The sequence below is a fragment of the Carcharodon carcharias genome, chromosome 16, assembly GCF_017639515.1.
Source record: "Carcharodon carcharias isolate sCarCar2 chromosome 16, sCarCar2.pri, whole genome shotgun sequence".
Lineage (NCBI taxonomy): Eukaryota > Metazoa > Chordata > Chondrichthyes > Lamniformes > Lamnidae > Carcharodon > Carcharodon carcharias.
In genome coordinates, this window is record NC_054482.1 from 93,797,903 (window position 1) to 93,825,428 (window position 27,526).

Sequence of the window (27,526 nt, forward strand, 5' to 3'; positions counted from 1 at the left end):
CAAATCAAGAGCAGAAGAATAGCAGGAATAGGCCCCAGTGGGGCTCTCACTCTCAGCAGCTTGCCTGGCCACAAGAGCTAGTTTGTGAAGCAAAAGCGCACCAGTCTTCAAATGTTACCAAAGGTTCCAGGAGTGCAGTTTCTGCTCAAATAACGGTGTTTTAGAAGGCACTTTTTGTTTTATTATATATTAAAAAAAAATAGGGAGAGGTCTTACAATACACTACTCCTTGTATATCTGCTGCGTGAAGTGTGTTCTAGGACAGAGCAGCAATTTATCTAGTTCTCAGTTTAAAGAGAAACAAGGAGCAGAATTTTTTGCTCGGTGGGCAGGCGGGCACGCACCCAACTCGCTCGAGCATGAAATAACACACGATGACATTGGCCAAGCGATAGTTTGGTCAGCGGGTACATGCTGGAGCCGGCAGCACACCTGTCAACAATTAAAAGGCCTATTAAATTAAATTTTGCGCAGCCCATCCAACCCAACAGTTGGTGGGCAGTCAAAAAGGCCAAGCAGCCTTTGTCATTTTTCTCCTCCCCCCAGCCGCCCCCACCCCACCACCACCCACACCCCCCCCCACCGAGACCTCATCCACAGAAAGGCTAAGGTTTCCAAAAGCAAATAAAAATAAAAGAAAAAATTTTCATTAATAACATGTCCCTGCTCATGTGACAAGAGTCATGAGGGGATATGTTTTATTACATATTTTTATATATCTCTTCATCTCCCGGAGGCAGCTCCATGCCTCAGATTATGCAGCGCTCACCCGCGCGCATGCGTGAAGTTTGTGCTTGGCCGGCTCGCACTCCTCCTCTCTCCCGAACCGGTAGTGCTCAAGCGCTGCCGCTCACGTTTCACACTGGGCGGGCCTTAGTTGACCCACCAGCGTGAAACCATGGTGCAGTGCTGATCGCGGACAGTTAGCTTCCCAACTGCCTCCGCTAAGCCCGCCTGCCAAGGGCAAAATTCTGTCCTAGGTGTTGCTCAATTGATGGTATCTGGAGCAAGAAAAAGACTCATTTCTACAGCATCTTTTATTACCTCAAGGCCTCCAAATTGCTTTACAGCCAATGAAGTACTTCGGAGTTGTACTTGCTATTGAAATGTAGGGGAAGGCAGTTACCAGTGGCACGTAGCAAGGTCCCACAGCAGTAATAAATCAAAATCTGATCATTTATTTCAAGTGATGTTGATTAAATATCGGCCAGGACACTGCTGAACATTTTCCTGCTCTACTTCAAAATAGAACTGAGCTCTTTTACAATCACCTGAGGAGCCAGACAAGGCCAGGGTTTGAATATCACTGACCACATGGATATATACTTGATTTATATCAAATAGGGATAGTTCTTGCAATAGCTTTTACTATGGTGCCTCCATTCCCTTAATATAGCAATGGTTTACTTTACATGCCATTCACATACTGTACAAATTCAATTTTCTGATGAATACCATAGGCTGTGGCATACAAGTCGACCCTATTTTTCCAGCCCCAAAAACATTTTTGCATATACATCGACAACCGCAACCCCTCACCCCACCCTTTTTTTTTGCAGCTACAAAATGATATACTCATCGTTCAGCCTCAAATTTTCACTCCGCGAATGGATGTATTGCCTACTGGTACCTGATAGCTGGGTGCAAGGGATCAGGCAGGTGATATGAAGAGATGAAATGAAGATGAGGGGAAGATGGACAGGAGTTTAAGACACACCCACTCTTTGCATCAGATCACAGAATGGTTATGGCACAGGAGGCCATGTGGCCCATTATGTCTGCACCGGCTCTCCATTTGAGCAACTCACCTGCTTCTATTTCCCTGCACGTTCTTCCTTTTCAGATAACATCCAATTCCCTTTTGAATGCTTCAATTGAAAGAGCTTCCGCTGCATTCTGAATCCTAACCACCCGTTGCATGAAAAAGTTTTTCCTCCCATCACTTTTACTTCTTACTTTAAATCCGTACCCTCTCGTGGATGCTGATGACGTTTCAAAATGGCAACCACCCACAGTTCACTTCTATACTCTGCGCACAAGTCAATTGCCATTTTTGGAGGGATTTTTTGAGGCTTCGACATTGGCATATAAAGCAATGTAAGGTGCCACCGTCCTGGAGACTTTGATGCTAGTGGTGGGACACATGGCACATTGGTTTGACTTTGTCATGGGAGGCTTTCCCCAGGCATAAGCCAAAGGCTCAAGGAGTTTTTATTTGCTGTCAGCATTCCACTGATAAACCGTTAACAGCACATCCTGACTGACTGTAGTATTAGTGGCTGCAGTATTAGTGACTGATTTTCTGTTTCTTGGCAAAGTTAACCATTCATAGACGGTGAAGAAGTTTGACCCCCAGAGTCATGAGCACAGCAGTTTAGTAATGAACTGCTTTATGGCCCCACGCTCACCAGTTATGTCACTGACATGAGATTCTGATCAATTCAGAGCACCTTTAACAAACAATTCTGGAATTAAATGCACACAGTCACCAAGGGATTTATTTCTAACTTAAAACAAATCCGTTCCCCTACTGAAGCCAGTTCCTTAGTTTTATGCATGCAGCAATCTCTAGCATACAAAAACATGAACCTTATTGTGAAATTATAGAAAATTTTAAATTATCTCGGATCTAAGAAAAAATACATTGCCTTTTCATTGCTCCCTTCCTTTGACGCAAATGATCAACGACCTGGTATTTGGTGTTGTAAGAATACAGAGTTTCAGTGATTTAGTTGGCAAAGCCAACATACGACCGAGCTGCACAAACTGGAAGGTGAAGAATGCCAGCAAAGTTGCCAGACAGCACCCAGGGTCCCTGAAAGACAGTTACCACCAGCCCTAACTGGATGAATTGGGGAAGGAATCATCCAGGTCCCAGCTATGAAATAACAATTCGGGTTGGAAAGTGGACATCAGGCAAGGGCAGACAGAATACCCAACTAACATCCACTGTCAAGGATTGTACATGAGCAACGTTCATGAGAATACAGCAGTGCAGTGGTTCAGAGCAAAAAACGAGCTACCACGTGGCTGTGGGTTCAAATCTGGTTGTGGTAAATGGTGAAATTGGTTATTTTCAAGCTATCGCCAGGCCAAAAAACGCTGCAAATTGTCAATTAAAGCCCCGAGTGCAACACCCTTCCACCAAGTCCGGCCTGCATGCAAATATAGTCCACGCTATGGGCTGAATTTTCACTTTGGGGGCAGGAAACAGGAGCTGGAACTATTCCCAGGTCTGAAACCCACACCTGGAGCAGTGGGAAGAGGACAGAGCTGGAATTTTGATTGGAACACTTAATTGGCAAGTGATAGGCTTTTGAAGCTAGAGAGCCAGAGGCCTTCCAGCTTTGAGTAGTACCCTGCAGTAAACAAAGGGAAATAACCAAGAGCGGACTGCAACAGGTGACCTGTCAGCCACTTCTTTGAAAATTTAAGTAAAAATAGAGCAGCCAAGCCATCGCTGTAGGGAGGTGGGGTGGGCAGGCCTGCCTGGAGCACTGGCACCCCCCTGCTACCCCTTTTTTTGGGAAACAGGGGACCAATGACAAAATACCAACCAACCTCCCTTAGCCCTGAACAACAAGGCTCTTCATGAGCTTATTTGCCTGCCATGGCATGCCGATTGGCCTCAACTTCAGGCCCAGTCCACCTCCCTACAGTGATGGCTTGGCTGCTCTATTTTTACTTAAATTTTCAAAGAAGTGGCCAGCAGGTCACCTGTTCCATTGCGCTCTTGGTTATTTACCTTTGTTTGCTGCAGGATCTCAGCAGGGCCCAAAAATTGAGTCCTACATGATCAACTTATTTGAAGTAGTCAAACAAGCTGCTTAGTTGCACAAAACAAGCAAAAAAAAAAGTCACAATTTCAAGGAAGCAGGCCATCATCAAGAAAGAGAGAAATGCAGCTTTGCCAACAGCAATAATAAACCTTGGGAGGCAACAGGGCATAACTAGCACCTATGGAACTTCCAGGAGTTATACTATCAACTTATATTTATATAGCACCTTCAATGTAAGGTAACATCAAGGTGCAAGACAAGACAGGGCCAGAGTTATGGGTGACCAAGTTTATGGAGGGTAGAATGTGGGAGATCAGCCAGAAGAGTGATGAAATAGTCAAGTCTAGAGGTAACAAAGGCATAAAACGGAGGGTTTTAGCACCACATAAGCTGAGAAAGGGGCGAACTTGAGAGATGTTACAGAGGTGGAAGGAGATGGTTTCAGATGAGATAAAGTGATGGGTAGGGAGGAATATTCAGTGGCTTTCTTCACAGACTTAGAGACTATGAAGATGGTTGAAGAACATTAGAATGGCCAGAAACAAAAGCAAGAGGTTCAACACTTACTCGAAGAGCTTTGGGGCTATTTGAGTAATCCACTGGATCACACTGGAACGTGTACCCTGTAGCCCAGCCAGCCATCAAAAACTGTGGAAGTGGAAAGAATAAAATTAGCATCAGGGTTAACATTCCAAAAAAAGACAAAAACCAAATATTTACACATTCTCAATAAGAACATGAGAAAGAATGAATCAAACCCATACAAACCCTAAAGCCTGTTCTGCCAACCAATAAGATAATGACTGACCAGATCTTGGCCTGCCTTTTGGTTATACTTGACTCCCCTAAAGTTCAAGAATCTATCACCTGTGTTACATCTCCAGATTTCATCTCTTTCCCAGCCCATTTACTAATGAAACCCTCACTTATGCCTTTGTTACATCTAGACATTACTATTGCAACACGCTGCTGGCTGGCCTCCCATTCTCTACCCCCCCAACAAACTTGGACAGTAGACTTTTAGATGACCCCATGTCTTAACACACAGCAAATCCTGTTCCCCAATCACCCCTGTAGTTACTGCTTAGTCAGAAGCCAATGTAAGTCAATTCTTTGACTTTAAATATTTACCATTAAAAAAAGGTAGTAGGCTGTTTAGAAAATTGTAAAATTATGTTGACCCTGCTTGATTGAAGAAAGCATTTGACAAATTTAGAATTCTTTGAGGATGCAATGAGCAAGGTGGACAGAGGGGAACCAGTAGTTGTAGTGCGGTGTAGTCTTAGATTTCCAAAAAGCATTCAAAAGGTCCTACATAAAAAAGGTTATTGCACAAAGCACTCATGTTGTAGTGGTGAGGTGGGGGTAATATATTTGTATGAAGAGAGCAAATAGTTGGGATAAGTGGGTTATTTTCAGTTTAGTTGAGTACCACAGGAATCAGTGCTGGGACCAACCATTTTATAGTCTAATTTGCAGATGATACAAAAGATGAGTAGGAAAGTAAGCTGTGAGGAGGATATGAAGTATGCAAAATGGATGTAGCTAGGTTAAGTGAGAGTGGGGAAACATTTGGCAGAGAGAGTATAATCTTAGAAAATGTGAGTTATGCATTTTGGCAAGAATAAAGAAGTTTTTTTTAAATGGAGTGCGGTGCAGAGGGATCTGGGGGTCTTGTACATGAATCACAGGTACAGCAATTAAATAGGAAGGCAAATGTTGGCCTTTATTGAAGGGGGAAATGCATTATTAAAGTAGGGAAGACTTGCTACAACTGTAGAGGGCATTGATGAGACCATACCTAGAGTATGGTGTACAGTTTGTCATCTTAAAGATGAGGGATATATTTGCATTGGAAGGTCAGAAGGTTCACTAGGCTGATTCCTGGGTTGAACAGATGAGGAAAAGTTGGGCCTACATTCACTGCAGTTTAGAAGAATAAGAGGCAATCTTATTGAAAAATTAGATTGAGGGGCTTGGCAAGGTAGATGCAGAGGATGTTTCCTCTCATGGGGGAATCTAGAACTGGGGGCATAGTTTGAGAATATAGGGGGTCGCTCATTTAAGATGGAGATGAGGAGGAGTTTCTTCTCAGAGGTTTATGAATTGTTGTTATTCTCTATTCCTGAAAGCTCTGGAGACTGGGTCAATATATTCAAGAGTGCAGCTGGATAAATTCTTCAACTATAGGCAAGTCAAGTGTTTATAGAGATCAGGCAGGAAAGTGGAGCAAAGCCAAAACAGATCAGCCATGGTCTTATTGCTGAGCAGGCCGAGGGTCTGCATGGTTTCTTACATTCTTAATCAGATCAGTCTGGATAGAAACAAAAACCAGCCATAGATGTATTTCTTAATATCACTGTTCAAAACCAGAGCTGCTCCACTCTGTAATTTGAGATTCAGAGGCACTACTTATTAAGAGAAGCAACTCTTCCTTCAACTGTTACAAAAGGAGCCTTGGAATAGTTTAATATCAAAGTCAAAGTCACAATACTTAAATATTCAAATTACTGGTATCCACAAGGCAGTCCAAAATAATTTAAATCACAATCATCATCTAGGACTGAAGTATAAAAACCATCTCCCATGACAGGTGTCTATTAACGAGCAGGAGAGATTTTAAATGGCAATTGTTACAATTACATCTACCCTTAATTCAGAGAACAAAATGTCACAATTGGCATGTAATAATCACAATATAATCATGGTCTCTCAGATATCCTCCATATACCCCAATGTTAAAAACTTCACTTGATCAACTGTCTCAGAGCCCATTCTTTTGGGGGTCATTGACTGGGCCAGCATTTATTGCCCATCTCCAACTGCCCTTGAGAAGATGTTGCTGAGCAACCTTCTTAAACTGCTACAGTCCATGTGTTGTAGGAACACCCACAATGCTGTTAGGGACAGAGCTCTAAGATTTTGGCCCAGTGGCAATGAAGGAACAGTGATAGAGTTCCAAGTCATGATGGCATGTGGCTTGGAGGGGAACTTACAGGTGGCATTCCCATGTATCTGCTACCCTTGTCCTTCTAGGTTGTAGAGGTCAACAGCACCTTCCAAACCTGTGAATGCCCCAACATCCTAATGCCCTTCCCAATCTAGAATGCACCTTTCCAATATCCCTGTGCTCTCATTCACATGCACAGCCCTCAGTTATAAATGAATTTATTGGGGTACATGGAGAGCTTGAGAAACAAAATGACCCAGCTGGTTATATCCGTGTGTCATGGTACACAATACGCTGCTACAGTGTGGAGCCTCCAATAATGGCAGTGTGAATCTTTGCAATATTCCTTCCATAAAACTAAATAGAATATTCATTGATCATGAATGAAGTGGGCATTCGGTCCTTGGGGCAAAAAAAAAAAATTTCCTTCAGCAATTATGTATGCAGTCACAAGACATATCCTGCAGCAGGTTCATATTCACTAAACTCACCATTAAGACAGAATTATTTGGATCATACTCATGTAACTCAACATTTTACTGGGCAACATCAAGAAACTGATTTGTGTATCAGCATTGCAGATGTTCCAGTATTTGTAAATGTAAAATCTTAGGACAATGTTATTTTCCAGAGCTCATCTACAATGCAGCATTACTAAAAAAAAGTGTTCAAAACAAAACAATGCATTCAAGAACCCTTCCTGTCATCTTTGATAATTCAAACAGCAAAAGCAGCACTGTCCATCCAAACAAAGCAAAGCAAATAATAGCAGGCATACCTCATACACTATGTATATCGAGAAAAACACCAGTGCAAAGTTATAGACAACCATAATCTTTTTAAGGTCGAAGGGCTTCCTGCCAGCCATGAGCCTGGGTCCTAGCGACAGTACAAAATATATGTAGAACAAAAGGATAGTAGTCATAGGGATTGGAGATACCATTAGGGGATATTCTTCAATCCTTGGATCTGCAGAGAGACATATGCAAAATTATAAGCACTAATAAACCCCACATTCACCGTTAGGAAATCAAATTTGCTTTGTATTCTGGCAACGAGAAGGTCATGTGGAAAGAGAATAGAAACGCTCCTGGAACTTCTTTCTACATGCCCATTTTCTTCCCTGGTCCCAAAGATGGCAGTCATACTGGGGAATTTGTGCAGGCCTCTTCCATGCTTCATTCAAGTTGGCCTAGATTGTAACTGTTGGTTGGGAAGGTAGAAGCAACCACAGCTTTACCCATCCTTACACTCCAGGACCATCTCCGCCACCACCCCCACCCCAGGGACACTTTACCCAAAGCACACTGATGTCTCAATTGGGGATCAGTTAATGCAGCACTGGGATGAAACCTGGTCCAACTCCCAGCCCTACTCCACATTCCACCTTAATGGTGCATTTAGCCACTAATGCACTGGCAAGCTGCCCAGAATAAATTTTTTCTATTTATTAAAAGTCCCTGGGATGCATTTTGAAGTTTGTAGTCACTATTCCAATTGCTGACTTCATAGCTGTCACATCCCTTCATACCAAGTAGTGCATGTTAGTTTTATTAAAAATGTCAATTATGTTACGCACTGCAAATCACTAATGGATTGAGAAATCTGCTTAGTCAGATCAGGCACAACTCAGCAAGAATTCTCTTTGTTGCAATTATCAAAAATGTCAAATATCATCAATACTGCTAAACAAATCATTGAGATGTCAAACATAAGGGGTAACTGAAATTTAGAAAACAAAATTCAACTTGACTGGATCCTTGGAGTAAGAAGTTAAACCCATCATTGAACATTGGTTATATTGACCAAAATATCTCACCTCCTTTCAGGAGGTTCTTGTATACTTGGGCAGCCTGTGCCCCCACCTCTGCCAACATGGTTATGTTTCAAAGAAGTGGCACTTCCAAAGCCTAAAGGACAAAATAAAACACATTAAAAAAGATATAATATAAAGCTGTTAATGTAATAAAAACAAGAACAGAAAAAAAAATGGACACTGAGCCAAAGAAGGAAGAAGACATTAAATTAAAAAGAGGCGAGTTTTATTGAAGGGAATGAGTGTTTAAGGCCTAGATATTTGAATGGTCATTAGATAGTGAGGGGCAAGAGGATGACGAGGGTAAGTATCGGAGTTGCTCAGGGAATGGAAGCAAAAATATAGGTCAATGAACACGGGAGTTATTGGATTAACGGGACTTGGAGTTAATATACAGGCTGCAGATATATACAGAGGGTGAAATATGGCAAAATGGCCAAGAAAGCTTTGCAATAGTCAAGTTAAGGCAACAAAAGCCTGGAAAGGCAGAGGCTGAGATGGACATAGGCAATATTATGAAGGTAGATGTGATGGAGAGGACAAGGTTGGAAGCTTAACTCAGGATCATAAGATGCTGAGGTTGAGAAAAGCATGGCTCAGCCAGATTGGTCAAGAAGTTGGTAGCTAGTGGAAGGTTAACAGTGACCACAAAACTACTAATCGTCATTAAAAACCCATCTATTCACAAGCGTCTTACCACGCTTACCTCGTCTGGCTTACATGTGATACCAGATCCACAGCAATTTAGTTAACTACCCTCCGAAATGGCCTAGCAAGCCACTCAATTCAAGGGCAATTATGGATGAGCAGAAAATGCCAACCTTGCCACCAATGCCCATACCCCATAAAAGAATAAAGAAAAACAGTTGAGGGCGGAGGGGACAGCTGGTAGTGCAGAAAGATGGGGCTATCATTGGATTTAGATGATCCTGGAAAGGGTGAACAGTTCTAGCATAGGAGAGCAAAGTCCAATAGATGCTCAGTGTCCAGCCAGATCAAGCAATAAATAGAACATATGAACACACGTGAATGAGGAGTAGGCCACTAGAACCCTCAAGCCTGCTCCACAATTCAATAAGATCATGGCTGATCCGACTGTAATCTCAACCTCACATTCCTGCCCAATCCCAATAAACAAGATGGTGAAAGGTCAAAGGATCGTACTCTGCCTTAAAAATATTCAAAGATTCTGCTTCCACTGCCTTTTGAGGAAGAGATCTGCAAAGACTCAACCCTCAAAAAAAATGTCTCCTTATCGGTCTTAAACGAGCGACCTCTTGTTCTAGATTTTCCCACAAAAAGAAACACTCAACATCACCCTGTCAGGGCCCCATCAGGATCTTAAAGTTTCAATCAAGTCACCTCTTACTCTAATCCAGTGGATAAAAGCCTAACCTGCCCAACCTTTCCTCATAAGACAACCTACCCATTCCTGGTATTAGCCTAGTAAAGCTTCTCTGAACTGCTTCCAACACATTTACATCTTTCCTTAAATAAAAGGAGACAGGTACTGTACACAGTACTCTGATGTGGTCTCACCAGTGCCCTGTACAACTGAAGCATAACCTCCCTACTTTTGTAATCAATTCCCCCTCACAATAAACAACAACACTATTAGGAAAGCTAATTACTTGCTGTACATGCATACTAGCCTTTTGTGATTCATGCATTAAGACACCCTGATCCCTCAATCTGAGCTCTACAATCTCTCACCTTTTAGATAATGAGCATTTTTATTCTTCCTGCTAAAAATGGACAATTTCACATTTACCCACATTATACTCCAGTTGCCAGATCTTTTCCCACTCACTTAAACTTATACAGCACATGGATGTTCAAATCTGCAACACGTGGGCTTAAGGGAGCAAAGAGGAGAGCCAGTCCAGAATGGTAGAGTGAGGGTCAAATGATTAGGCAGTTGAAAATTTAAAATGCATTTGTAAGAGTGCAAAAAGAGAAAAAAAGGGAGGTTGGAAATAATAAGACATGGCCTTATCTATGACAGACACTGGGAAGAGAATGTTTACAGGAATAGTATCTACAGCAGGCTAGACAGATAAACACTCAGAACAGAAAACAACATAGGTAAGTGCTGAAAACCACCAACTCAACCCAAGCATTTCCTGCAAAAAAAAAAGTTTTTAATTGATGTTATTTTGGTGAGGCAGCAACACCATCTGTATTAAAGCCAAATCCATCAGAAAACTGAAACTTGAATATTTGAGCACAAGTGAAACGCCACCATAACAAAGTATATAATGAGTACGTGCCACAGCTGAAGCAAGAGCGCATATATGTGAAGGAGGGGCGGGGGGGCAATTCACCAAGCTCCAATAAATGCCCTAGAACCCCCACCTCAAAAAAAAGACATTAACATAGGAGGCCATTCAGCCCAATTTGCTCATAACTAGAACAATCCAAAGCTAATCTTGCTGCCTTATATTCATTCACTTCAAAAGATTTCCCTTAAAAATAGAAATTAAATTTAATGTGATCCATGGCCACCGTATTAAAACAAAAAAAAAATCAGTCTCCCTAGACAGCTGGGCTTCATTTGCCTGGAGCAACAAATTTAAAAGCAGGTTTGCTAAGCAGTTGAAGGAATTTCAAATCTACAGTTAACAAGGGTGTACTAACCTTTTAGGTATAAGGTTGTGTCCACAGATTCAAACACCAAAAGTGGAGCTGGGGGCACAATTCAAGGGGCTGACAGCTGTCTCCTGACCAGTGGAGAGCTAGAAATCTGGAAAATAAAATATACTTAAAATGAGAACAGTGTGCTTAATTTTATTTTGTTGTGCTGTCCAGTATACACAGGTAGGCAATACAAATAGGAGATTCAGTAATGCACATATGCAGTATATTAAAGTGACCTTGCACCACCCATCTCGCCTCTGGTTCCCTCCGTCCAATCTGCACCCAACCCCTGATTTTGAGCATTATTCAATGGATGTACTTAGTGGATTATGACAGCATTGTTGAAAAGAGCCATGTTGCCAAAGCTTTTCATCTTGCACTCGGAACAAAATGCAAGAATGCCAATTTCAAACGATCATAATTTATACTACAGAAAAAAAAAGGGATGCTAATCGGTTGGCAAGCCAACTCTAATTGGCCAAGCTGCTGCTATAGAGAAAGCAACAAAGAACTACAGGCTCCAAGCTCCCAGATAATTAAAAAATGGCACAAGACTTGAACATATTCCTTTTGTTTGCAGAGAACAGGACCCAGCTTAGTCACTTCTAGCAAGTGTAAATGAGTCACATAAGAAGCTCGACTGGTTATCTTATATTGGCTGTTAGTGGAGCTATTCCTGCACTCAGGATCAAGTGCAAGCATGGGCTAGTTGAGTATAGTCTCACTGCCTATTTAGTTTGCAGATGAAAAAAAAAAATTGGCTGTGTGGTAGCTAGCAAGGAGGCAAGGAGGACTGCTGCAGACGATATCAATGGACTGGTCAGGTGGGCAGAAAAGTGGTAAATGGAATTCAACCTAGAGGAGAAGTGAGGTGAAGCACAGGGGGGGCGGGATGGGAGTCAAAAACAAGGCAAAGGAATGCACAATAAATGGGGGGATGATACTGAAAGTTGAGGGAGACACAGACCTTGGGGTCAATGTCCACATGTCCCTGAAGGTAACAGGACAGGCTGATAACAGCGGTGATTAAGGAGGCATATGGAATCCTTTTATTAGCTGAGGAATAGAATACAAGATCAGGGAGGTTATGCTGGAACTATATTAAATATTAGTTAGACCACAACTTGTACTGGGTGCAGTTTTGGTCACCTCATTACAGAAAGGGTGTGGTTGCATTAGAGGGGGCACAGGAGATTTATGAGGATGTTGCCAGGACAGAAAATTGCAGCATGAGGAAAGATTGGATAGGTTGGGGTCAATCTCCTAGGAGCAGGGGGGGAGATTTGATTGAGATGTACAAAATTGTGAGGGGCCCGGATAGAAAGGGACTATTTAGGCAGTGACCAGGGGGCATAAAGTGATCGGTGGAAAAATTAGAGATAAGATGAGGAAAAATTCTCACCTAGGTGATTGTGGGAGTTTGGGACTCACTTCCTGGAAAACAAAAAGGAGCAGAAACCCTCAAATCCTTTTAAAAAAAAGTATCTGGATGTGCCCCGCCAAGTGCCGTAACTTGCAAGGCTATGATCCAAATACAGGAAGGCATTTTTTTGGCCGGCGCAGGCATGTGCCAAGCAGCCTCTGTGCTGTAAACTTTATGATTCTATGGAGTAGAATCTTACCTATGTCAGGCTGCTCGCAATCGGCTGTGCACTGCCATTTTTTGCAGGCGGGCCAATTAAGGCCTATCCAGCATAACAGCTCAGCGCTACCAGTGCAGATTGGGGGGGGGGGGGGGGGGGGGGGTGAAGAGGAGAGGAAAAAAGGGAAGACTTGGAACTTGCGCAAACGAGCGCAACATCTGAGGCACGGAGCTGCCTCAGGGAGATTAAGTGGATGATAAAAGTTTCTGAAGAATAAATTATCTAAACAGGTCCCTCACGAGCTGGGACATGTTTCTAAAGTGCACAAAATTTTTAAAATTTTTATAAAGCCTTCAGGAAACTTCATCCTGCCCATGGATGAGCTTTCCTGGAAAACACGAAGGCCACTTGGACTCTTCGCCTGCCCACCAACATTAAGGTTGGATGGATAGCGTTTTTAATAAGTTCAATTGCTTTTTTTAAATAGGCCATTGACAGTTCATCCAGCACGCATCCAAACACAATATCGAAATGACATGCGATGACCTCGGGACGCACGCCTGACGTCATCCCACGTCATTTTACACAGTGAGAGAGAGAGAGTGAGAGAGTGAGAGAGAGAGAGAGAGAGAGAGAGAGAGAGAGACAGACACAGACAGTGAGAGAGAGAGAGAGACAGACAGTGAGAGAGAGAGAGAGACAGACAGTGAGAGAGAGAGAGAGACAGACAGACAGTGAGAGAGAGAGAGACAGACAGACAGTGAGAGAGAGAGAGAGACAGACAGACAGTGAGAGAGAGAGAGAGACAGACAGACAGTGAGAGAGAGAGAGAGACAGACAGACAGTGAGAGAGAGAGACAGACAGACAGTGAGAGAGAGAGACAGACAGACAGTGAGAGAGAGAGAGACAGACAGACAGTGAGAGAGAGAGACAGACAGACAGTGAGAGAGAGAGACAGACAGACAGTGAGAGAGAGAGACAGACAGTCAGGCTCACCCCCCACCCCCCCAAACCCATGCCGACAGCAATATTCTGCCCATGATTTTACAAGAAAAGAACTGAAGGAACACGCTGTTTGATTTGATGGTGTGTACAGCCTACGTACCTGGCTTCACACTAGCACTGAAATTTATACACTATGTTGCTCAATTGTGGGGTAGGCAAAACATCTTTTTGCACTGACTGCAGCATCTGATCAATGGAAAATACCACTCACACAGGCACTGCATCACAGCAGTGTGAAATGGCTTGCTTAACCGATTGTTCAAATTGGAGGTATTTTGCCATTCCAGGGTAATTTGAAGTAGGCCGGACATTCTTCACCCACCCTTCGAGTCCAAAAGTGGTGGCCTTTGGCCCATTTGAGAGTTTGCATGTTACACAGGGAACAATGATCTGATCTAGATAGCACATCAAAGCTATCCTGCAGTACAGCAGCTACTTCTACGTCAAGCTTGCTAAGGTGAGCAAATTAAGGCCAATCTTGTAAACAGGGCCCTATCGGTAATCTTATACCACATGGAACTATACAAATCCCAACATTAATATTGACCTGTAAGGTAGGCTTGCAGTAGTCAGGAGCCCATTAGGGGGTTTCTCAATTAGACCGTCAAGGAAAGAAAGCACATTAGACTGCTCCAGCTCAAAAATGAATTTGTGCACGCGATGTAGAATATCAAAAAGGGGAGCAAGGAAACTCTTACACATGGCTGCAGATTGTATTGGATTCACCAGGTAAGTGGTTAGGGTTCATTCCATCAAAAACACATTGTTTGTGGAAACCAAAAGAAAAAAAAATGTTAGTGGGCACAGGACCTACAGGTAATCCCATGATTACACCATCTATTTGGGCATACATGCAGTCATTACAACTGAAAATCAACTTTGCAAGTTGCTAAGTTCACAAGTTCATTGAATAGATTTCAGAAATGCTGGCACATCTGTGATATAGTGACATAGCCCAAGTATCAATAGCTCCCTTCAGCAGCTCATAAATAAGCTTACAATGTTGAAAAAGCACATAGACAAGGCAATGCCAAGAACATGTAGCTCAGGAACAGTCTTTGCGAAGGTGAAGGAATTGTTCACTGTAAATGGAAAACTCACCAAAAACTGCTATTAACTCAACCATTTGGCCTATTCATGCTGTGCAGTACCACTCATCGATAAAATAGGACATCACTTCAATGTACACATTGAAATTCTTAGATCCATGCACTTATGGTCTCAGAAATCTTGTTATTGCGGCCATAGTCATTTGCTCACCATACAAGCTTGACACAGAAACAGAGCATTAAAGCTATCCTGTGGGGCAATGGCTATCCTGATCAGGTCATTATTTGCAGTGTATTGTACAAACTCTACAAAAATGGACCAAAGTCCACTTCAGACCTGAAAAAAGTGCCCTGTCTACCTCAAATTACCTTTGGAAAGGCGGGTTAAACAAGCTGTTTCATGCCGCTACTAAGCAGTGGCTACGTGAGCAGTATTTTTCACTAATAGGTCCCAGCACATAACTGAGCAACATCATTTATGAATTTCAGTGCCAGTGCAATGACAAGTTACATAGGCCATATGTTGATAGATAATAAAAAAGCATGTAACATGAGTACAAACTGTACCCAACTAGTCTACTCTTGCAAAACCCAAAACAAAGTATCTGTTAGGTGTGATTCAGATTGGGCAATACTTGAACAATCCTTAGTGCACTAATAGCTACACTGACCACCAATTTGAGATAACCACCTGAGCTCAATGTAGCTCATTTACACATGCCAGAAGCAACATCTATTCCAATAGGGGCCTGTTCTGTCCAAAGGAACCCCCGTAAGCCTTGTGCATTTTTGAATTACCCAGGAACTTGGGGAGCCCATGGTTTTCTCCATGGCAAAACTTGGCCAGAGTCAACATGTCAACCAATCAGCACTTTCTCTTGTAGTACAAATTGTTGTGATCGTTTGAAATTTAGCATTTGTGCATTTGCCCTGATAAGCACAAGATGAAGCACTTTGGCAACATGTCTCTTTTCAGCTATATTCAAGTTCTGTACTCTCAAGTGACTGACTGACAGTCTTCCTGAGGAAGAGGACTCACTCGACAAGTTTGGTATCAGTTACCAGATGTAGAACAGTCCTGCAATACAATTTTGGGCATTCAGATTAGAAACTGTCCACCTTCCAGCCACATGGAGACATTAACACAAACAGCTGCTGTTACACACAAGGTTAGTCCCCAGTGTCAAGGGTCAGAGTTATGAGGAAAGGCTTGAGCTCAAAAAAGGAAGTGGTATAGCAAAGATTAAAAAAAAGAGATGCGATATTAAAATAGGGGAAGGGAAAGCAGGTTACTCCTTTGGTAGTTTAAACTTCAGGATGACGAGTGATTTTTCATACAGCAAGTGATAAAAAAAAAACTCATGGATACATTTAAAAATACTAGATGCAGCAAGGATGGGGAACGAACAAAAAAAAAGTTTGTTCTGAAGGGATAAATTATGACCCACAAGAAGTATCCACGGTCACTTTCAAATCCAATCTGCAACCACAAGCACTACTCAAATCACAGCTCTATATGAATCTACAAGACCAAAATCATGATATTTTGTGCACAAAATGGCCACTTTAACCTCTCAAGCACTATTTATACCATTTTCAGCATTAGAAAGTACATGAGATGAGAACAGGGAGGAAAAAAAACAAGTTTGGAAACTTGCAACAGTTTACTGCTCAACTCCAGCAAGTCATCACAAGATCTGAAAAAATGCAGCTGCAGTTAAAGCAGGTGGTGTTCTGCAGAACAAAAGCACAGGTTCGCTCCAGTCCAAAAAGTCTGGGAATTAAACAGGGGCACAAGAAGAGCAAAATCATGCAGGGTGGATTGTATCATTTACGTTTGTCACCAAGTTTTTAAAAAAGTGAGTCACGCCCTACATTTCAGATATGCCAAAGTCGACATCATTGAAACAAACCCATGGGTGGTAAAAACAGTGATCAGTAAGATAAATGGACGTTTTTTTGGTCTTGATGTCAAAGTCCAATTTTGGGCCCTTACCAAATTAGTGCTCTCAGAACTGTTCTTACAATTTACCATAATACTGCTGAGAGAGGACAGGTTAATCCTACTCCTGTGTCTGGCAGCTATCCATTGAGGTGTGCTGGAACACTGGGGACAAGTACAACACGTGGCAGATTCGAGTGTATAAAGAGTTTGCAAGCTATGACACCCTCCAGTCAGATAGCTTGCTGGTATGCTGGAAACTTGACACACGATGCACTAGTTGGATAGTTTGCCAATATTGTAGAGACTCTCATCACGAATTGTCAAAGCAACAAAGTGCTGCTGGAACCCATGGAACTGTATCCTTGAGAGAGAAAAAGATGGTGGAGAAAAGCAATCGTATATTTACACCAGAAGCTTCCTCACCCAAATAGCATGTATTTAATGGTTTGGGGGAGTCACAACAATGAGTCGGTCAAAAAAAAAAACCGACAGAGTCAAACATCAGGGGGATAGCAGGAAGATTAAAAAAGGATAGATCTGTTCATGGTAAACATTGCAAGACCACCAGTGCTACAATCCCCAATATATCAGAATGGAGAAAAATAGGAAGAGGATGAGTCAAGAGGGAACTAAAATTAAAATAGCTCTTTTGGGAAAAATGTAAAGATTTTGGCTGCATATCAAGATTTTGTGGGTGAGAGGGTGAAAGATGTTGGACAGAGTTCCATAATAACTGGTTAAAGTTCAAACCAGGACTGGCTTTACTTCACATCATTTGTTTGCAAATCTGTTAAGCATGTGTAACAAAACCACAGGCGAGTCCCATCAATCCAGATCCAACTCCAAAGAGTTGAGCAGTAATATTGTTGATTTAACCAAATCAGAGCTCTGTTGAAAAGCTAACACGAAGGACTTGAGCTCAGTAAAAAAGAGAGAACACTGCTTTGTCTGGGAATTAAGGCTAAATAGGGTTTAACCTTTCAGAAAAAGGAAGTAGTGCAATACCATTACCAATATACTATTGCTAGGATACAATCCTGAAACCCTAGTAACAAACTGATTACAAACAAATTGCCAAAGTCATGTTTGTCTAAGGAGCAAAGTTCAATTAATGTATTAATTGCCAGAAACACCTGTTTTTTTAAAAATTATATACACGTAGCTCTTAGTTCATGCAACATTTTTTCCTCACCTTAAGAAATAGCACTCCGTATGGTTAAGGCCATACTGCAAACTCTACCTGCTCTTGTAATTTATTATTAGCCCTTCAAATCACAATGAGAACCCAGTAAGTGCCCAGAGTGTACAAACTCCTAATTCAGGAATGAATGACAGATCTTGGGACATTCCAACTAGTGGAAGCCAGTTTGATGAGTGGGTGAAAGGTGTTAATTGTTAATTTGCATTTCTTGTGCTTTCACTTTTCACAGGCGAGTAGAATAGGTTGAAATAGAAACAGAAAATGCTGGAAAAACTCAGCCGTTCTGACAGCATCTGTCGAGAGAGAAAAAAGTTAACATTGCGAGTCCAGAAAAGTCATAATCGACTCGAAACGTTGACTGTTTCTCTCTCCACAGATGCCATCAGACCTGCTGAGTTTTTCCAGCATTTTCCACTTTTATTTCACATTTCCAGTATCCGTAATATTTCATTTTTATTTTACATTAGAATCAGTTGAAGGCCCACCTCAAAAAAAAAATGGTCCCCTTCCAAAACACTGGCTATAATCACCAGAGAACAAAATTAAACAAAATCTGGAAACAAATCCTTAGTCTACCTTCCTGATTCATGTGAGGCAGTACTGAGCTTGCACTTCCACAAAAGTTGTTGCAGTAGCCACATGAAAAAAGAACCCAAACAAAACCACTGGCTATCAAACAGAGTGAGAAATCTAGATGTGGAAGGAGTCATTAACAGAGCAAGGTATGAATACCAATAGAGAAGACAGAGGGCTCATTTTATGCAATGTACAGTTTCTCACACTAATAAATTCTAGTCAAAATTGTGCAGGGAACAGACTAGTACCAGCCTACAACCTCCAGCCATCCTCACTAAACACCATTCATGACAGAATGAGTGTTCTGCAAACACTAGGGATAAGAAAACAAACCAGGATAAGCCTGGGAAGAGAAGATTTTCAGTAAATACATTTCCCTTTACAGAGTTAGAGGGACATAAACTTGAAAATAAAAAATAATTTTAAAAAGTCAACTGTTTGATTGTTGAATCAGAGTAATGAGATACTTAAAATGTTGGAAATTCCAAAAGATCAAGCAACTGGCTGAAACAGTTAGAGGCCACTTATTGGAGGAGAAAATTACTGATCTAGGATGGGGGAAGAAAAAGTAATTTTGATCCCAGTCCATTGCAAGCCAAAGATTGAGACCAGTTGATTGCATTGCTGTTTACTGGCAAGCATAAAACTAGTGCTACAAAAATGATAGAGAATGAAAGGCAGGGAAATAAAATTGCCAGAGCTTTATGTACATCATAGGCCTGGCATTTCCAGCATAAAATTTAGTCGGAACCAGTTGCAAGGACAAAGCAAGTTTTATGATTTTTGTGCCAGTTTTAAACCTGGCCCTGCCCACAATCAATTTAATCATGTTAATCAAGCAAGTTTCTGCTAACTTACATGTGGGCCTTTGAAGAGACTCTCAAGATGAAGTCATTTTTTGGTGCAAGGGCATCTTTAAAATTTACTTTGGAAGTAAAAGTCTATTGCTTTAAAAAATGTTATATAAAACTCTTATTCCAAGATTCCCAACCCTCCTGCTTTGAGTTGGTGTCTACTAGACTAGAGAGAAAATGTGTACTGTGTACATGGTTCACACACATACAGAATGAGAATGACAGATTATACAACGTGTTTTGTTCCGGGAGTTAGAAAGCTCTGGGGCTTCTCCCAAAGGACAGAGCCTCATTTCACTGAAGCGCAACATCCAGGGATGGGTGCAGACGTTCATCAATTAGATTAGGTTTGGTTTCTTTATTCTTTCATTACTACTGTAGACAAAAATCACATGATCAATGCCATGTGATCAACTGCCACATGATCACATCTCCAGGAGTGTCAAAGTGGAGTTGCCATTTCACTTACCTCAGGTGACAGACTAGGCACCAATTAAAAATGAACCCATTTCAACTATATTAATAAAACTGCATGAGTTTACAAGTCAAATACTACCTGATGGCACTAATTCACAGAAAAAAAACAATTTTACATTTGGCAATAGGCAGGAAGAGCAGAAAATTCAGTTCACAAAACTAGTGCAAAAGAGAGTACAACTTGCGCATTGTCACAAAGCAAAAACTCAGTGATAAAGATAATGCTCAACAAGCTTATGAGCTAGCTTGCCATTTGTAGCATATATAGTAGAGCAATTGAAACATGAAAGCAAGCTCAAATACACCTAGCATCACAAATGGCTATGACCGACCAGATTTGATGGAGTTGTGAACTCACATTTACCAAGTTGGATTTTTTGGCAGAGCTCTCCAGCTGCAGTTGCTATTGAACAACTTCAGCAAGGATAATTTGAACAATGGTTAGGAGGATGTTGGGAAATCCATTGTCTTGATGCAGAGATCACAAACACCCAGATTGCAATTTAAAAAACTCCATCTCATTTCTTCACTTGTACCATCCACTTTTCCTTGCCACTCATTACAGACCTTCCCTCGTGTTATTTCCTCCCCTCTTTCTGCCTCAGTACTTGCTTAAAGTTTGTTACATCTCTTAGCATTATCCAGTTTTGATGCAAGTTCAGTAACCAAAGAAAAAAAAAGTGTTACTTATTTTGCTCTCCAGATGCTATCGAACCTGAGTATTTCCAACAATTTTTGCTATTAGCTGGGGAGGTCATTTTCTTATGGTTCATATGCAAATTATAGGAAGTTTTACTGAGAGGCGACAGCCTTCCATCTCAAGACAATGGTTTGCACCATATGATCAGTGATAAGCATCACCTGGTGTTTGCATGGCAATCCCTGCTGTATTTACTGCAGAGAACGACAATGCGCTGAACAGCTACAAAATTTGCTGGCCCCCCCTGCCATTGAACTTTGGAAGGGCATTTGAAAAAGTGAGCGGAAACAAACAGGTAGAGTTCATGGCTGTCAGCAACTGACATGGACAACTGGAAGACTCGCTCGCCAGCTTCATATCTCATTTGGTGTCCTTGTAGCAGACGTATGTACATCCACAAAGTGACTCAGTGGCCAGATCATTGCACAACTTGAGTATATAGCCATCATCCAACCGATGAAAATGGTGCTGGGTCAGCGCAGACATTTGTTGCTAATGAGGTGTATGATGGTGGATTCGCAGTCTCCAGGACCAGAGTTGGTGACCTGGTCTTGCCAAGGAGATACTGAGGATAAATGTCAGAATGCAGAAGGTGAAAATGGTTCAGTCTTCTCTCCTGCCTAGCTTATGTTGTCCAGTTCTCACCATTGCAATAGTGTACCAAGGATACAGGCTTAATGGAAATGTAGTTTGGGGGGGTGGGGGGGGGGGGCGGCTCAGCCGGGTTGTTCTCGTGCCACAGTTTTACTAAGTGCGTTCACAAATCTCAGGTCATACATTTAGTAAACCAAAGATCACCTTTGTTTCTCCTTTCAAGTATTTCAGTCCTCAGCCACATGAGCAGTTCAGGAACAACTTTGGTTTAATGCAAGTCTGCCTTTGGAAGCAGGACAGAAGGCAGCTAATTCATTTGTAATCTAGCAGGTGCAACTTCCACAAGCCTCTCCATTTTGAGAACAGGGTTCCAGAGGCAATATCTCTGCTTTCATGACATCCCTGGGATTTTCCACCAGCATCCCCAACAACTACGTTACATCATTTGTCCAAACAAAGCAACTTTCCCATCCTTGAGACAGCAAGCATTCGGTGGTGAAATCCTGGTGAACATAACTACCTAAATTTTTTTCACTACCCTGGGGCAACGAATTAGATCTCCTCAACCTGTCTTTCCATCCTGGCTTATCTAATGCAAGATCTGCAATATTCCCAATGAGAGATCAGATCATGACAGTGCTCCCTCTACTTCAGTGTAAAAACCCAGCATTACACTGCAGGGACCAAATTTGATTGAATACACAGGAATAAAGGCTTTGTAGGCACATGAATGATATGTGGAGCCATGTCTTGAGCACAAGTTAGAGCCACTAGTATCAGAATGGCAATCTCTGAACAGCCACAAAAATTAAAAATTGAGCGTGGGGTGGGATGGAATTTTAAAAATTGGATAGTAACAAAGCAAATTACATACATTCCCAATTGGCAGCAATTTTGTCCAGGGAGTTTTTGGTGGGGATCACAGGCAGGGGTGTGCTGCCACTTCAGAAACACATTATGCATTTTCATTAAGAAACAAAATCACAGACAGCAACATTATGCTAAAAGTTTAGATGCTGTGGCAGAGCAACTATGAAAATGGAGATTAAATTCACTTGGAAAACCACAATGTTTCAACCTTTCTTTCCAATATCTCCTCAGCACCCACCCCTCCCCACCACCCCCCTACATTTCTCCTTCTGTAGTCACTCCAAGAGGACACTTTACCTAGTGGTAGAGGTAGCAGGTTCACGACACAGTTCAGCATTTATGAAGGAATTGCTGCCCCAGCACCAGCTTCACAACGGAAGGTTAAACTCAAACCTTTCCTGCAGATCCCGAACTCACCAGTCAGAAGGCCTCATGTGATCACTTAAAGCAAGAGGCCTCCTTTAATCCATATTCAGTCTGAAGATCAAATCGCACACTGTTTCCAAGCTACATAAGCTAATTTTAAGTCAAATGAGTAGTCAAAGTGATTTAAAGTGGATCATGAGGATAGAATTACAGGCAAGCTAGCACAACCTTCATACAACCACATCTGGCAGAGATGGAGCGAGACATACCTGCTTGTTACTGAACAGTGCAAGGCAATGACAGAGACAGACACACGACAAAGACTTAATCTGTAGCAGTGGTGGACACATTATAGTCACTAAACACAGATTTAGAGACGGACACAAACCTATTCAGCATCATCCAGCAACTTGGGCCCAGGTGTAGACAGACTGTCGATCTCTCAGTTTGTCACTAGGGGCCAGCCTCACACACCTCCAAGAGCGAGGAATGTCCAAAATGTGGAAAAACAGGTTAAGGCTAATCAATAGTACCTTCCACCTACAATAACTACAATGGCTCAATACAGGTACACTCCTCCACCTCCTTGCAATTTAAAACTGGGTAACTAGGCATTGTTTGAAACTTTGGTAGTAAGCCCACACCGATATAAATGTTACACAACAGAAACAGAAACACCTGGAAAAACTCAGCAGGTCTGGCAGCATCGGCGGAGGAGAGCACAGTTGACATTTATTACCGATATATATGTTGCCTTATTTAAATGAGAGAGAGTGTGAGGAGAAAAAAGAGAAAAAGAGGGTACAATATCCTTATTTTCCCAGGTTTTTAATGTTTTCTCTTTCTGGGGACAGGGCCATCCCTAATGGCTCAGATGAAACTCCTAGCCTATATGTACCAGCCCCAGCTAGGTCAGTGGTAGGGTGCACCACAATTTGAGGGGTAAAATTAACCATTGTTTGCTGCCCTGTGTGACTGTAAAGTGTGCACATCTGAAGTTCATGCAATGACAAATAGGCTCGGTTGCAGTGTCAGCCCAATGTCATATAGGCTCTCCATAAGTGAATAATGGTTACCTGGGCAAAACTAACTCCATAATGGCACTAGAGGAAAGGGAATCCCAAAAACTAGCCAATGTCTTCAAGGAATCATGGAGTGGAAAGAAAAATGCTAATTTTTTTTAAAAACTTGTCACTGACTTGTAAATGCTTATGGTGTAGAATGCTCTGTCTTGCACGCGTGCAATCCACAATCATCACTGGACATACTACTAGATCAAATGGCACTGATCACTGAAATCAGAAGTTTGGTTCAATCCCCACATTAGATCTAGGCAGACACTTTAGCATATTGCTGCACACTTGGGCAGTCTGGTCTGAGACATTAAACCAAGGATCTGCTTTTCATAGGCATAAAGGATCCCATGGCACTTTCTCCCAGTCTCCTGGCCAAATATTTATTCCTCAACCATCAAAAAAAAACCAAAAAAAAAAAAATCCGGTCATCACTGTTGTTTTGGGGAGCTTGTTGTACACAAATTGGCTGACATCCACTTTACAACTATGGCTAAACTTCTACAAAAAGTGTTTTACTGCCAATCAAGTATGTTTGGACACAGTTCTGTAGAATTGCAGGACAGGAAAAGCAAGTTCTTTCTTCACAACAACCCAAATCAACAGAAAAATAAGGGCCTGAAATCTGCCCAACTAGAAAGGAGTCAGCAATGTAAATGAAATAAAACACAAGGTTCTTGAGGAGAACAAAGTTATTCAGATCCAAACAACTTTCTAATCAAAAGATCTCTCTGGAGATGCCAACATTATAAAACAGCTTAAAAAGTTTTATATATCAGGTATGAAACAAAGCAGCCCAGCAGGAATATCCGCAGTGGAGCTGTAAGCACCCATTTCGGAGAAACTTAAATCACTCCCTCCGCTGCGAGGCTGATCCACTGCTGTCAGTTCCTGTTTTTAAGCAGCAGACTTCCTTGCCAGTACGCAGCAGCTCCCAGCGTAAAGCCTTTGTTTGACCCCTGCAGCTTTACACTCAATTAGTTCCTGAAAGTCAGAGGGAGGAGAGCTCTCACCTGATTTCAGAAGTCCTCTGGTGTGCATTTAAGTAACTGACCCCCCAACCCGTGTCCCTGACTACCTGTCAGAGACTGCAACTGGGGAGGTGGGTAGGAAAAGAGAAAAGATTAGAGAGCCTGGTACAACTCAGTGCCAAAAGGCCCACCCCTGTATGAATCATCCATTCAGTGGTAAAATTTCTTAAACAAACAAACAGTCCCAGTTAGTGTGGGGTGGGGGGGGGGGGGGGCACACCCCACCCCATTCCACTCTGCACAAATCCACTTTCGCATAAACAATTCATCCATCTGGATTCCCTCCCCCGAAGACAGCCACAGTTAATTGCCAAGATGCCAACAAGGCACAACCACGCCTCCTTACTCAGCTCAGAAACATTCAACTCCAAAATTCCCTGTACTCTTTCACTCATTTAAAATCAGCACGCAGTAATCAGTTTCTCAGTTCATGGCCCCTTTTATATTACAACACTGTTGCATGTAGCAGCAGCAGTGCTATAAATAGAGACGACATCATTGCTGCCAGAGGTGCCCTGAACTACAAGTTAGTTTCCCCTAAAACTAACAATGCCTCTGCTGCTAAATCCAAAAGTTGGCATCTTGTCGTAAATGCCAGTGAGGTGACATTTCCCACTTGCTGGCATGCATTTTCCTTCTTCCAGCTATCAAATGCAGCCCAGAAATGAATCCACAAATCACCTTCAAACATACTGAAACTTGTCAAATACAGTAGCTTGGTGCCACTGAGCTGTAGAATTTGTTGCACTGCAAACCCTCCAAAATATTAATCACCTCCTGAACAGAGCACTCTTCCCTCTGGAAGTTTCATTTTTTAAAAAAGTGATAAATATATCTAGTGCCATTTTTACATAGTGGCACCGGTCTCAGCAAATCTGGCAATTTTATTAAGCTAGAAGTTAACTTCATTATGGGAACCTTGAATTTAACTTGGACTCATTTATTCTCATGTTTACAGCCAGGACAGCTGTCCTAATCTTGGTCTTGCTAATGCAATATGATTTAGCCATTGTTACAATTAGGTGAGAAAAGGGGTGAACTGGCTCCCCTCTATTCAACCTCATTGGTTGGTCACAACTTTTAAAATCCAAATGCACTTCGTTAAGCTGTGAGCAAGAAGGAGCCAAACAAACAAGGTTGAGTCAAAGAAAAGAAAATGAGCAAGTTTATTAACCCAGGAAGAATAATAAAACAATAAAAACACAGCATCAAGCATTTGGCTTTCGTGCAGTCATTAGGACCCACACACAGCTATCAGAAATAAGAGAGTTAGAGTCCAATAATAAAAGGGTAAAAGAACATGCAGTTAAGTCGCCTTTGATTGTCCAAGGTGTAGATTTTAAATACATGTGAACAAATTAGCAGGAGGTCACTCGACCCCAAGCCTGCTGCGCCATTCAATAAGGTCATGGCTGATCCAATTTCATCTTCAACTCCACACTCCCAACTACCCGCTTATAACCTTTCACCCCCCCCTGCTTATCAAGGATCTATCCAACTCTGCTTCCACTGCCTTTTGAGAAACAGAGTCCTTAAAATATTTTTAAAGCTGAGTCCCAAAAACTCAACCCTCAAAAAAAATATTTCTCCTGTCTTAAATTGGCAACCCCTGGTTCTAGATTCTCCCACAAGAGGAAACATCCCTTCCACATCCACCCTGTCAAGACCCCTCAAGGTCTTTTGTTTCAATCAAGTGGCCTCTTACTCTAAACTCCAGCAGATAAGCCTAGCAACTTTTCCCCAAGACAACCAGCTCATTCCAGCTATTAAGTCTTCATTGCCTTCTGAACTGCTTCCAACAAATTTACATCCTTCCTCTATTAAAAGGAGGCCAGTACTATACACAGTACTCCATTTGTGGTCTCGCCAATGCCATATATAACTGAAGCAGAACCTCCCTGCTCCTGTATTCAATACTCCTCAAACGATAACATCTTATTAACTTTCCTAATTATTTGACTAACCTTGAGTCGTGCACCAAGATACCCAGATCTCGTCAGCTCAGCGTTCTGCAATATCTCACCACTTAGAGATGCTTCTTTATTCTTCCTGCCAAAATGGACAATTTCATATTTTCCCCACTCACTTAAAGAGACTACAAAGGGCATTAGTAATGTCCTCAACTTACTTTCCTCGCTTTGTATCAGCGGCAAATTTAGCAAACATAACATCCATCCCTTCATCCAAACCATTTATATAAAATTGTAAAAATAAAGTGAGGCCCCAGCACTGATCCATGACACACTGCTCATTATATCTTGCCAACCAGAAAATGACCCAATTATGCCCACTGTTACCTGTTAGCTAGCCAATCTTCTATCCATGCTGCTGCCGATATGGGTTACTTGGTTTCTTGGATGCAGTCAGATGCAGATGTTGCAATTATTATGAGATCCTGGTCCACTGGTAGGTTTCTGGTAGAGTTGACTTCTTGAACTGGGTGACACTTGATTTTTAAAAAAAAGTGCTCTCAGCTTGTTCCCTCTGCTGAGGGCTTCGACATCACCCATGTCACTTGCAATCTCTTAGCAGCTGGCAGCCTTGCTTGGAAATACTTCACCCAGTGTGTATTTCCAAAAAGTTGGGTGGGTCTGTCTGTTCAATTGTCTGCAGCCATTGTTTAATATCCAGCACTTTGCATTCATTTTTAATGTCTGATACAGTTATGAGTTTCAATGGTTGTGTGGATTATAGGAAACGTCAGCCTTCATTTCTGTCTCAGTTCAAACTGAAAAAAAGTTTGTCAACCGAAAAAGCATTTTCAAAAAAAAAAGGGGCATAGCCATGTAACACCATCCATTAGTATATATGGCTGGACCACATCAGACCCTACCCTCCTCTGGCAAGATTACACACTACAAGTCTACTAATCTTGTCTTGCTAATGCAAAATCAATTTCCTTTTTGCCACTACTAGTGGACTCGACTCCACCCCCCCCCCCCCCCCCCCCCCCCCCAAAACCTTATTCTTTCATGGGCTGTGGCCATCACTGGCAAGGCCATCATTTGTTGAACTGAGT

At 41.9% G+C, this 27,526-nt stretch overlaps 1 protein-coding gene across 5 annotated transcripts in view; it reads right to left on the reverse strand.

The window, feature by feature from the left end:
• The window catches only part of LOC121289089 (elongation of very long chain fatty acids protein 1-like), a 76,540-nt gene that overhangs the window by 10,154 nt on the left and 38,860 nt on the right, over nucleotides 1-27,526 (reverse strand). For 3 of the 5 annotated variants that reach the window (XM_041208115.1, XM_041208113.1, XM_041208117.1), the window contains exons 2-5: nucleotides 11,183-11,288; nucleotides 8,549-8,639; nucleotides 7,508-7,698; nucleotides 4,347-4,427 (exon numbers count right to left, since the gene is read on the reverse strand). In XM_041208115.1, coding sequence (XP_041064049.1) covers nucleotides 4,347-4,427; nucleotides 7,508-7,698; nucleotides 8,549-8,606 — 330 coding nt within the window. In that variant the 5' untranslated portion in view covers nucleotides 8,607-8,639; nucleotides 11,183-11,288. Of the gene's footprint in view, nucleotides 1-4,346; nucleotides 4,428-7,507; nucleotides 7,699-8,548; nucleotides 8,640-11,182; nucleotides 11,289-24,489; nucleotides 24,601-27,526 lie in introns of those variants that run through there. The other 2 variants (XM_041208114.1, XM_041208118.1) reach the window with 2 other exon arrangements.